Raw genomic sequence first — 12763 nt, forward strand, 5'->3', positions numbered from 1 at the left:
ATTCATTTCGTTATGTTTTAGTCTCCCAAACACGTTTTTAGCACATTACCGTCTCGTCATCGTCTTGAAAAAAAATGTTTGTTGCAAAATATTTTTGTTGTCTGTATCGTTGACAAAAACAACACTGCTGTAGATAGATTGATCCACAAGTGAAATTGGCTGTCAATTGTCCAGTCAATGACCCCATCCCCTTTCTGTCTGGTCTTCAGATGCCCAAAGTGCAGTATCGTTCCAACTGTAAACCTTCCACCTTCGCCTACCCACCAGCTCTAGAGGTTCCCAAGGAGAAAGAGAAAGAGAAGGTGAGACATCCATTCTTCCTTTGGCATGTAGGTTTGTTCTGTTATGATAATACCAACATAAATGGTGTCTGTCCCTGTTAGGTCTCCACTGCTGTTCTCTCCATCACAGCCAAAGCAAAGAAAAAGGAGAAGGAAAAGAAAGAAAAGGAGGAAGAGAAGATGGAGGTGGTGAGTGCCATTATTTTTATTGAAAACGTTTACATTTGTTCAAGTCAGAGCAGCTTTTGGCTCATTCCTTTTGCAATAAGCACTTAAAGAAGCCAACATGTTTAGACATCCCTGCCCAATGGACCCCACGAGATGATGAAGTAGACCTAAAGTCCACTCAAGAGTTCTTGTTTGGTTCTCCCTTCATGTTACATCTCAACTCCGGGGCTTGCAGTCAAACGTGGAACTTTCTTGCTCCTGATTGATGATCAGCTAAATTGTCTGCTGAACACATGGTACTGGTCTTTGTGAACAGGAAGTACAGGAAGGTGAAAAGGAGAAGAAAGACGAGGAGAAGGAGAAGAAGAAGGAAGCTGAGCCAAACTTCCAGCTCCTGGAGAACCCGGCCAGAGTGATGCCGGCACAGCTCAAAGTCCTCACTATGCCTGACACCTGCCGCTATCAGCCGTTCAAGCAGGTGAGACAACTCAGCCGGCACTGTTCGTTGAACAACTCCACGCAACATCAAAAGTCAATGTTTTCTTCCCTAAAAGCCAGTTGGCGCACAGCGCCTTCCGGCAATGAGGAAGTCCTCTTTTGATTGGCCGGCGCTCCTTGTAAGGCTTTGTTTTGTCATTCAAAGAGTGTGCACGATTTTATAGACCTGGCTGACATCTGCTCTGTGTTCGCGTCACAAGAAGATTAAACACATGAAGTAGCTTTCATTCATGTCTGCACCATCGTGCACGTGTAGTATACTCAATGCTTCGGAGGTCATTCACTTCACATTTCCACAATTCTTGGCTGTACATTTCAACAATTGACCAACATTTTGAGGAAACATCCATAAGTTATTATAATTTTTTCTTCCTCAGGAAAATTAAATGGGAATATCATCAAATTAATATTTTGGAGCAATCTGTATATATTGATGGCTAAATCAACATACTACCACTGGTCTTGTGGTCTAGTTGTGTGACATCTGTGGACTCGCTGGAGAGTGGTTTTACAAAGGTGCATGCTTCGCTTATAATGGTCACCAGCATTTATTTGTACAATGCAACTTATTCCAGCACCTATATTTTCAGAAATCTAAGTAGACAAGAGTAGTAATGTTAACGTGAATATTGGTGGCAGTTTCCTGACTTTCGGCAATCTTAATGCTACAGCGTCAACTAGAATGCAAATCAAAAGCATTCCCTTACTTTTTGCTCATCTTTGAGGGCCGAGTCTGCCCAGGCTACTGCACTTTTTGGGCTTCGGACGTGCTCTTAATTGTCTGTATTGCAGTCAGGTTTGTCTTTTAGATGTTGTAACTCTGACCAAAGCCGTCCATCTTCATAATCGTAGTCCTTAAGATGTGCAGTCAGTCAGTCAAGATAGTGTCACTTGTGATTTTTTTTTTTTTTTTTTTGCATTTTCTTACCCATTTTGGAAATTATACAGGCTGGTGAACACACACACACATGCAGGGCACACATGTGGACAAAACAAGCCAGGAAACAATAGTAAAATCCCATCTCTGAAGTCATCAGTAGGGTTGGTCATCGAGCATCGATGGGATCCAGGACTAACACTCCGGTTCTCCTGGAACCGTTCAAATTTTTAAAATTTCGATTCCAAGTTTCGATGCCCTGACCGCCGACCGGAAAATATAGCTGCTGAACACCACGAAGAAGCAGCCAAATGAAGACTAGCTCCGTTATTAGCAAATCATATCAAGTGGCTAATTTAGAGTAGCACGAAAACCGTGTTGCTTTGCTTCACATAAATGACAACAAAGTAACAGAATAAACATTCCCAAATTATATCAAACCCTCTGTTAAAACATGCAAACTTAGATTTTGTTTAATCAAGGATTGCCAATGACGTGTAGTGCAGAGGAGGTGTGTGTGGCGTCTGTAAGCCTCAAGGATTCGTTTCCAACTTAAAGCTGTAGTGTGAACTAATTTCTTCACATGCCAAATAGGGTCACAAGTAAAGTAAACATTGTCCACCAAATAAAGCATGAAAAAATAATTTATATGTTGTATATTTGACAAAATAATCGCGTTTCCGAAGTTCGAGCCTGAAAGGGGACGAACCCGGAAGTGATACGTCACACCGGGAACAGCGTTGGCAGCTCCATACATACGACCGCCAAACAAAGCCCTTCAAACAATGATTCAAACAGCGATATAAGCGATAGACCGAGCGCAAGGGAGTAGATCCAAATTTTTGAAGAGTTAGAGGAAGAAGAGGAGCTTGGAATTTTATGTTGGATCTAACATGTATTAGCCAGACGCTAATCAGAATGCAAACAATGTACCTAGACTACCTGACATGGAATGGATACAAGACCCATCAAGATTACAACATTGGTAAGATATAGGCTGTTATTATTTTTATGATTTGAAGATGCAGGCATTTGCACATAATGTTATGTTTTTGTCTATCTGATGACATTGTTAAAAAAAATAATCAGACTTCATGTTCATTTTGGCAGATCTGGCAGCTCTCGTGCATATAAAATAATAATATAAAAACATTGGGGGGAAAGAAGGAGATGAGTCTTCGATGGCTTTCTCCACTTTATTGTGGCAACAATAAGAAAACAAAATAATAGCGGACTGCCGCCACATTCGACCGCGAAGTTTTGCTTCTCGCCGATCTCCTCCTCGCCTCCCACTCCAGCGTCTCTTAAACGTTATGAGCGTTATGTTATGAGCTTTTTGTTTACAAATGTATCGAACACACGACGCGCTGGTAACCTTGTCTCTTTATTAACACATGGAGCAGTTCTTATGGAAAAGTTAGAACACAGCTCGGCACAGCTCTCGGCAGGAATTGGCGTCTAATGGCGTGAGGAAATGTAGTTTTTTCACACAAGCGAACAGATTACAAAGCACCACTTCAGTGTTGTCCCGAGACTACATTTCCCATGATTCACTGCGTGACCTGCACGCTCGCTGATTTGCTGCGAGATTGACTCAATGGCTACGCTAAACCAACACGCTATTTTTCAGCTGTCACCTGTCAGCGGCTCTCATAGCTTATACTGTTCAATTCCACAACAGTAGGCAGCTATGCTTTGACAAAGTCATCAGTCATCTATCCAAAAATCACACTTACTTTTTGGCAAATCCTTGATCATAAGCAGACCGGTTAAGGAAGCAGGCATCTTCGAAGTGTTTGCAGCAGAGAACACTACTCGATGATGGCGTGAAATTCATTCGCTTCGTGCGAACGAAAGATGTCCATTTACGTGCCCTGCTATCCTTTGGCCACTCATACAACTTTTCGATTGAGCGAGAACAAAACATTGCCACACACCGCTGTGGCATCTTACCGAGAAGCAATGCAACAAACAATACTGTTCTATGGTGAACTTCCCTCGCACGTCTAGGTGTGACGTAATTTCCGAAGATTGCCGAAGAAAAGCATTTTCGTTGTCAGGGGCGTTGCTTTGGGTTAAACAAAGAATCTGGAAGGGTTGCGTTAAAAAAAATAATGAAAATATGCTTATAATTGTTTAGCCATTGATATTATTCAAAAACATGGTTGGCCAACCTTACTTCAAAGTTCCCTTAAGAAATAAGTTCTTTTTGCATGCTGCTTCCAGTAAGTCACCACTAGGGGAAACCAAGTGCACATAGCAAAACCAAAGAAAAACTGTAGAGTCGGGAGTTACAATAGTGATATCTTGTGGACGGATGAACAATATATTAGTTTAGAAAAAAAAATCAAACTTAAAAAGTGTTAACTTGATCAAGGGACAAAACACTCCCCGCCTGTCAGCCCTTAACTAACTTGTAGAAATACCACTTCAAGCAAATGATGCAATACAATAAATGCCTGCAGCATAAGATACTCTAAAACATAGGCAAAAGAATATGTGTAAATGTTTTCTCCTTGAGCGTTTGAAAAATAAACATCTCTGTGAAAGTGCACTTCAGTGGAAAGAAACTTCATGATATTCAAGTTCAAAGACTGATATTTATATACAAGTTAAAAAATAGCCCTGTGAAAAATTCATAGCAAAGGTAATTGAAAGTTCATATAATTTAAAAAATAAACGAGATTTTTTTTTTTTACCCTGCCTATTAAAAGAATCTGAATCGAGAATCGTTTGGAACCGGAATCGAAATGTGGACTCAAAACGGGAACCGCTCAAATTCAAACGATGCCCAACCCTAGTCATCAGGCTCATGTCTCAAAAAAACAGTAACTACTCTTGAAATCGGAAGTTTCCAGAATCTGCTGGAAGCTTTAACAAATGACCCTTAATTCACTAATGAGTTTTTAGGGGTCTTTCCAAATTTGACCATCACTACCCAGTACCATTAGTGTATGAATTTGTGCATGAAAGGTTAAATGTGTGCTAATGTCAAGCGTTTTTGGCATGGTAAACATGTAGATGAATGTGCTATATAAGTACTCTCCATTTACCAGTATTACACATAAGTGCAATGTACATTAATTTCTAAAATGATGTTATAGAGTTCAGCTGCATTTGACCAACATTTGTCTTTCTTCTTCTGAACAATATATATTTCAGAAATTGAGAAGTTGATCACCGCATGAAATGCAACATAGGTTATTGCATTAGGGATGTCCCGATCAAATATTTCTGTATGCGAGTCAGTCCTCTAATTTTGCATATCTACCGAATCCGAATTGCTTATGGACTTTACATTTCAGTGCTTGACTTGTGCCCCGACGGTTGTGCAATTGGGAGTTAGAACAACATTTGACAAGAAATCCTTATGTGGAGCTACGTTTTAGAATGGGAGCAACGACAAACAGGAAATGTGTACTTCTGAAGCCATACATTTTCATTTTGACCACAATTTTCACAAAGTGCACTTTTGTAAAATGTCTCAAAGGTTTGAACTATTTTGTAGTCTTCGGCTGTTGGCTTCACAATTTCAAGAGGATGCGTATTAACGTATTCACCAAAAAAGGTTGTTTTTGACCATGTCTGTCTGCTGTTCAGCTGCACACAGGCGGCATCATCATCATGAAAGACACAAGTGAAGAAGAAGAGGAGCTTGTTGAGCCGGTCTCAGCGCACGGCCCAAAAATCGAGGAAGAAGAGCAGGAGCCCGAGCCTCCCGAGCCCTTCGAGTATATCGACGAATAAATCAGGTGACTGCAGTTGTGAATATCCCTGTGGCTTGTAGTCCAATGCGGCCTATATTTGAGTACTATTTTCTTGTCAAATTTGGTTAGAGTTAAAATATTACAGTAGTTTGGATATCAGCAGATGGGGACATTTGGACTGACATCAGGTGTTTTCTTGTTTTCAGGCCTCAGAAGAAAAAGCGTGTGTCCTTTCCACTCCCAATATTTTTGGGGGGTGGTTATGTTCCTGTAGTGGCCCCTTTTGCTCATAAAGGACCTGTTTTACATGTTCACCTTGTATTCTGTTGTTCATTCAATAAAGTCAGATATAGAACAGTGTGTTATTTCACCTTTTTCCATTCATTTTCTAACTTTGATCGAGAGAAGGGAAAGAATGTTTTTTTTTTTAAAAAACCACATCATAAATTAAGCTGCGTCTTTTCATTTTTCATCACCAACATTCACTCAAAACTGGAATACATTTTTCCTTAACCCTTTATTGCCAAATGTATAACATTTGATACACTTAAAATTTCATGGTTTTGAGACCAATTCAGAATTTTGACATTTGTTTTTGAAAAAAAAAAAATGATTGATGCAAGTCAACACATGCATCTGCAAGGTTCATGAGAAAATTAGACAGGATTTAGCAAGGGTTAGAGATATTAGAGCACTTATTACACATATTCATTTTCACTTTTCTTTTTACAAATTAAAAAAAAAAAAAGGTTTCATTAGGACCTTATTTTTCAAATTTTGGGATTCTCTGATAATTGCTTCATGTTGCAGGTATTTAAGGGTTAATTTGTGTGATCATCACATCATTTTTCAATGATAATTCATGTTCTCATTGAAGGTATCGTATTCACAATGAGGTTTTACATCAACTATTTTTAATGTTATACCAATAGGAGTATTGGAAGAGGCCCCGATACAGCACTAAAATTCGGGTATTGGCTAGCGTTAAGAAATAATGCACCAAAGCTGCACAGTATGTACTCTTTGAGATTGTTTCCAATCACCGGTGGTCCTCCTCAGGACGGCCGCCAGTTACGAACGATGCCGTAAAAGAAGCCGTGCTTGTCACTCTCGAAAATGAACCGTCCAGGGCCGTTTTGAAGGTTTTTTTCCCCTCATTTAACAGTCATCATTTCGATGTTAGAGTTTATACTTTAAATGGTTGATAAATGTACATGTCAAATGATAGTACCAGCCAGGATTTAGCGTTTTATGAACTGACATTGACAAAAGCATGTTAGTTTTGTTAAAAGGTGGTAAAACAGGGAAACGTAGCTAGCAAAATTGATCTTTGCATTGACTGTGCACTACCTGTTTCACTAAGGTTTCTAAGCAGTGTCTGGCAAAGCTATGATAGCAATTACATAAAAGGTGGGTATGCAGTAATTTAGTATTTTTAAAAAATATATGGCGGAAAACATAGACAAGGCTGAAAAAGCACTTTCTGCTCTTGCACCCCTCTTTAAAATAAACTGCTGTATTTTAAGCCAAAAGAACGGTTGTGTTTGTTAGAACAATATGTCTATATGATGCCATAGCAGCTTCATGGCGCATTATGCCCCAGCACCATTTTTAATTTGTCCGTTTCAACCTGGAGACCCCCATTTACAGACACCTCGCAACTGCTTTTGTGTCAACCCAGCCATAAAAAGAAGGTAAGTGATTATATTTATTATTTGAAATGTCTTTACACTTTAGCTTAGAATCATTAATTGATGCCAAATATTTGGTTTAAAAAAAAAAAAAAAAAATCACTCGCAATGAAAAAGAGTGTAAATAGGCCACGGATATCTACCTCATAACTATCGCTCAATTTTTTTTTTTTTTTTTTTTTTTGGTTACTGTCTCATTTCCCCCGATATTTTAGATGATAATCGATCCGAACAAAGAAAAAAATTTAATTAAAAAAAGTTCAAAAGGGTAAATGTATTGGGAAAAAAAATCTCTACCACTCCTTGATGTCCAATTTCTGCATTGCGACCCTTGAAGTATTTCCGTGTTTCACCCATAAAAGCCCTACAAAGTCTGGCTGTGGCCATTCACAGCTGTGTCTTGACACTCGGTGATAAATGCTATACGGAGTTTTTGGATCGATACAAGTACATGATAATACCTTGTTAAAATCACCATGTCTTTAATTGTGCTCTCATGCTCACACTTCGAGTTACCGGAAAGCCACAAAAAGACATACATTAAGTCAAACGCTAGCGCGAGAATTATGGACACAGCAGGCTAACTGACTGGCGTGCTATCCATTATCTTTTTTACTCTTGTTGCCGTTTGAATTGCTTATTATTGGATGGCATCGATGTATTGGATACATTAGATGCCAAAATCAAAGCCTAGGTCTTAGGCTTCAAGGCTAAATACAATAATTCATGTTATGTACTCACATTTATATGTTCCCTTTATGCATATGGAGCCTTTTATTGTCAGTATCTTACATTCACATTCATTAATCATAATTGAAAAAATATTTTAAAAGACCGCAGCAAACATTTAAGTATTATGATATTGGAATTTAACCCCTAAAATTCCCCTGGAAGTGTATTTTCTTTTAAAGTTTTCATTAACTATACAGCTTACTCCCCGTTATCCATTTTTATCTACAAAATAAAACAGGGCTAAAATAACTCTACATTTACTCACACACCAATTTCCTTTATTGTACATCCACCCACATCATGTGCTTGCATAATGATTATCAAAGACTTGAGTAGACAAAGGGGGATCATCTTGAACTGTTCGTTATTTATTATGTACCAGGATGGATGGGTGTCCAAAACCTTTATTAAATGAAATATAGCCACATTTTTGAGGCCTTTGAAATTTTTTCTCTCACCTCATTCAACCTACCTTTAAGGTGTCAAAAAATGCCCTCCTGTTCATTTTTTTTCTTCCCCCAGAAAATAAAGATTTTAAGCCTTCCAATGATGTATCACACATGCAGATAGGACAATTCTGAAATTCTGCCAAATCGGTGTCAGACCGGACCTTTGAGTCACCTGAGTGTTTTCTGCGACACATTTTTATGTATCTGTACAGTACCTATGCTGATACCACACAGCAAGGCATTAGGAGCAAAAAATGATGTTTTTTTTTCTCATAACATTATATTCTTTCTATCAAAAAATGCATTGATGCGGTAGTGTAGAACATAGGCATTATGAGCAAAAAATGATATGTTTTTTTCTCATAACATTATATTCTATCAAAAATGCATTGATGCGGTAGTGTAGAACATCTGGCTTTATAGTAAAAGTTCTCATCTCCAGTTCATTCTTATGAGCTCCTAAAATTGGTAAAAAAAAAATATATATATATATATATACAGTATATTCTATTAATGTTCTATTGTCATGCTTATTAAAACAAGAAAAGTAAATTTGACTTCTCTTGGCTAACACTATTCATAATGCTCTCGCTCTTCCTTTATAGTCAATCCCACAGGAGGACTCCGCCTTGTCAACAGACCAAAAACTATGCAGGAATTGGTTCTATTTTCATCTCTATTTGCTTTCAACACGCCAAGTTTCCAGTTCAAGTAGGCCGGATGAAAGTGGTTTCATTTGTAATGCCTGGGGAAGACAACATGAGGCCCCCGACATGAATCCTGCGTGACTCAGCGCATTGCTCACTTCGAACAGAGGTGGGAAAATGGCCCAAATTCATCCCGAGCTGATTTTTAGCTTAATTTCCTCATCTGTTTGCCAACCTCACGGTTGTGGGTGTTCTAAAATGCTTCAGCTGTTAGAAAGATTTGCGAGGCCTCATAAAGGCACGCCTGAATGAGTCGAGTGTGGAAGATCTTCCCATTGGTGATGGATGAACTACAACAGAGAAGCTCTTCCCAGAATTAGAGTAACTCATTGGTTCCCAACAAACGTGGTAGGTTCCAAATTGTCCCTAGGTATGAGTGTGTGTGTGAATGTTTGGTTGTCTCATTGTGTCTTGCAATTGGCTGGCAACCAATTCAAGGTGTAACCCGCTTAGTGTCTGTAGTCAGCTGGGATAGGCTCCAGCACTCTCGTTCGGTTAAGCAGAATGGAAAATGAAGGCTTTTGATGCTTTGTTTATAGATGTAGGATAGTGTTATGTGCATGCGCGGATTGCGCGGTCTCAGGCGTTCCCTGAATTGACAGTCAATAACCATGGTTTTCTTTTCATACATAAATACAAGAGTGTAGTTTTGGTCCCACCATTGGCAGGTGCGATATACAGGTTATGACGTAACCGACTTGCATGATTTCGACTTTTCGATGCCGGAGTCTCGTCTGCCATTTTGTCTCCAGCTTTTTTTTTTTTTAAGTCCTGTAAAACTTTGTACATCACAGTTACCATAATTTTATTTTATTAAGATGATTGTTCTGCACTTTGGCAAAATGTTTATTTGATTATAATATTGACTTTTATTTAGTGATGCTTTTATTTTGGCGCAGGATGCGTAGAGCAGGTAGAACCGTACTTCTGCGCCCAAGTACATACAAAAAAGTAGAGGTGTGCATCGGCACTGCCCTCACGATTTGATTCGATTACGATTCGGAGGGCCACGATTCGATTCGATTCAGAGGGTCACGATTCGGTTCGATTCGGCAATGCATGGCGATGCATTAAAGCCTGGGATGCATTAAAATTCTAAAAGCAAAGCATATTTTTCGTGAATCATGAGGCAACACAAGCGGTCAGGCATTAAACAACTTTTTATTGGCTCTTGTGTCACTCCTGGTTGAAGTCAAATGAAAATAGTATACTATATATTAAAAAAAAAATCGCAGCATTTAATTTGTGCTTTGAATGAGAACCAGGGCTTTCTCGCTTTTTTACACACAGCAGCACTCCCTCTTTCTCCGCTTCAGCCATTGTTATGTTATGTCCTATCTCTCTGCTCTCTCGATTGCAACTGCGCATGTCTGTGACGTTACTCCGGTGAGGAAGCGGATTTGGGTTCCTCGTCAACCCTGCATTGCTTTGAATGTAAAGTAGCTTCCTCTACAGCGAAACATGAGAATAATAATACAAATGCAGAAACCAAATCCGTTGCATCACCGGAATTGCGCAGGGAAGATTTTTGAACGTACTTATATAGAGCCTAGTTCAGGCCTAAAAAAGCCAACCCGGCCCGCGCGTATTAAAGCCCGACCCGGCCCGAGCAATTAACTTATCATGCAGGCCCGAGCCCGAAAAACTCAGAAATTTCATTTTTTATTTGTATGCCCGAGCCCGAAAACCCCCCGAAATTTTACGTCTCATTTGTAGGCCCGCGCCCGGAACCCTCCCCTGTGCTTTGGTCAGATGAGACCAAGATTAAGCTTTTTGGCAGCAGTCACTCTAAGTGGGTCCTGCATGCCACGAAAGATGCGCATGCTGAAAAGCACCTCATACCCACTGTGAAGTATGGGGGTGGGTAAGTGATGCTGTGGGGCTGTTTCGCTTCCAAAGGCCCTGGCCCTTGTTAGGGTGCATGGCATCATGAATGCTTTGAAATACCAGGACATTTTAAATCAAAATCTGTTGCCCTCTGCCCGAAAGCTGAAGATGAGTCGTCACTGGGTCTTTCAGCAAGACAATGACCCTAAACATATGGCCAAATCTACACAGAAATGGTTCACCAGACAAAAAATCAAGCTCCTCCCATGGCCATCTCAGTCCCCAGACCTTGTTTTGTTGACAAAAGGGGGTTGTACAAAGTATTAACACCAGGGGTGCTAATAATTGTGACACACATTATTTGATGTCAAATAATTATTTCTTTATGTGGGATTTTTCCCCCACTGAATAAATGCACTTGTACTGAAGGTTGGATTTTTCTCCTTTTTTTCCATTAAGGTCCCATATTATTTGAATAAAAAAAATATTTGAAGCTAAAAAACACATCTTAACCAGGGGTGCCAATAATTATGGAAGGCACTGTACATACATGTGCTGTATGATGTGACATATACATTGTGTATAACAAATGAAAGTGAAATAAGGATTTCAAGTTGGCCTTTGCTACCTTAAATTTTTCTGAAAAGCGGACCTTGGAGAAAAAGTTTGGACATCCCTTGTCTCACTTTTTTTTCTTTCTCCAACTAAAAACTAACACTAATGGGAGTTTTGACTGATCTCAGACACTCACTAGAGCTGTCTCCAAGTATTCAGATAAGTGGTCATTTCCATTTAAATCACCAAGATCTACATAAAAACACTAACAATTTATATCTGTTAGTCTTAATGCGTCCATAATTTGAAAGTCAATCATGTACCGGTGATGCTTGTGCGTGATCTTGTTTCTGCAACGAAAAGTTTCCACAGGGAAGGTGCTGAACAGCTGCGCATTCCCCTCCAACCCATTATAAACTCAGCCGGGAAAGCTTCTGGAAAAAGTCAGATTGGTTGCAGATTGAAATGATGCAGAAGCATCGCATAATAACAATGTTCGGCGAAGTAGAAGAACAATAAATGCATCCCTAACACACAGTTCATTGTTTGGATTACTGGCGCAAAGCAGCTCCAGAAGGTTGAACCTTTTCAATTGACTGAACACATCTTGCCTCATTACACAACGCACTGTCATCGCCAACAAAAGTCAGATTTGTAAAAAGTACCTTTGAACACGTACTTGATGTTGAGTCCAAAAAGTGCAGGGTTGACAAATGTAAGCTTGGAGGTCACAGGAGTCAAATGTTTGGTTTTTATGAAAGGGAACGTCTCCTGTGGCGGTCCTTCATGTCTCCGCAGGCGAAAACACCACAAACTTCCTGGAATACAACCAGGACCGAGGCCAGAGCCTGCGTGTGCATGTGGCCGACACGCATTACGTGCACTGCCAGGCCTCTCAGTTAAAATTGATTTGATGGCTATTGCCGTCAGTGGCAATACAGAAAAACATACATATACGTATATAGATATACAGTGGTATGAAAAATTATCTGAACCTTTTGAAATTCCTCACATTTCTGCATTAAATCACCATCAAATGTGATCTGATTTTTGTCAAAATCGCACAGAAGAAAAAACTGCTTTAACTAAAACCACCCAAACATTTCTAGGTTTTCAAATTTTAATGATAATATGCAAACAATGAAAGAAGGGGAAAAATAAGTAATTGAACCATCACATTTAATATTTTGTGCCCCCCACCCTCCTTTGGCTGCAATAACCTCAACCAGACACTTCCTGTAGCTGTAGATCAGACTGGCACATTGATCAGG

At 39.5% G+C, this 12763-nt stretch overlaps 1 protein-coding gene across 1 annotated transcript in view; it reads left to right on the forward strand.

Annotated features, from left to right (window-relative positions):
* Positions 1 to 5886, forward strand: part of psmd1 (proteasome 26S subunit, non-ATPase 1) — a 43250-nt gene extending 37364 nt beyond the window's left edge. The window contains exons 21-25 of the mRNA XM_057841383.1: positions 210 to 302; positions 384 to 470; positions 766 to 927; positions 5425 to 5576; positions 5738 to 5886. Coding sequence (XP_057697366.1) covers positions 210 to 302; positions 384 to 470; positions 766 to 927; positions 5425 to 5571 — 489 coding nt within the window. The 3' untranslated portion in view covers positions 5572 to 5576; positions 5738 to 5886. The remainder of the gene's footprint in view (positions 1 to 209; positions 303 to 383; positions 471 to 765; positions 928 to 5424; positions 5577 to 5737) is intronic.
* The last annotated feature ends 6877 nt before the right edge of the window (positions 5887 to 12763 follow it).

Source organism: Corythoichthys intestinalis, chromosome 7, assembly GCF_030265065.1.
Source record: "Corythoichthys intestinalis isolate RoL2023-P3 chromosome 7, ASM3026506v1, whole genome shotgun sequence".
In the NCBI taxonomy this organism is placed as follows: domain Eukaryota; kingdom Metazoa; phylum Chordata; class Actinopteri; order Syngnathiformes; family Syngnathidae; genus Corythoichthys; species Corythoichthys intestinalis.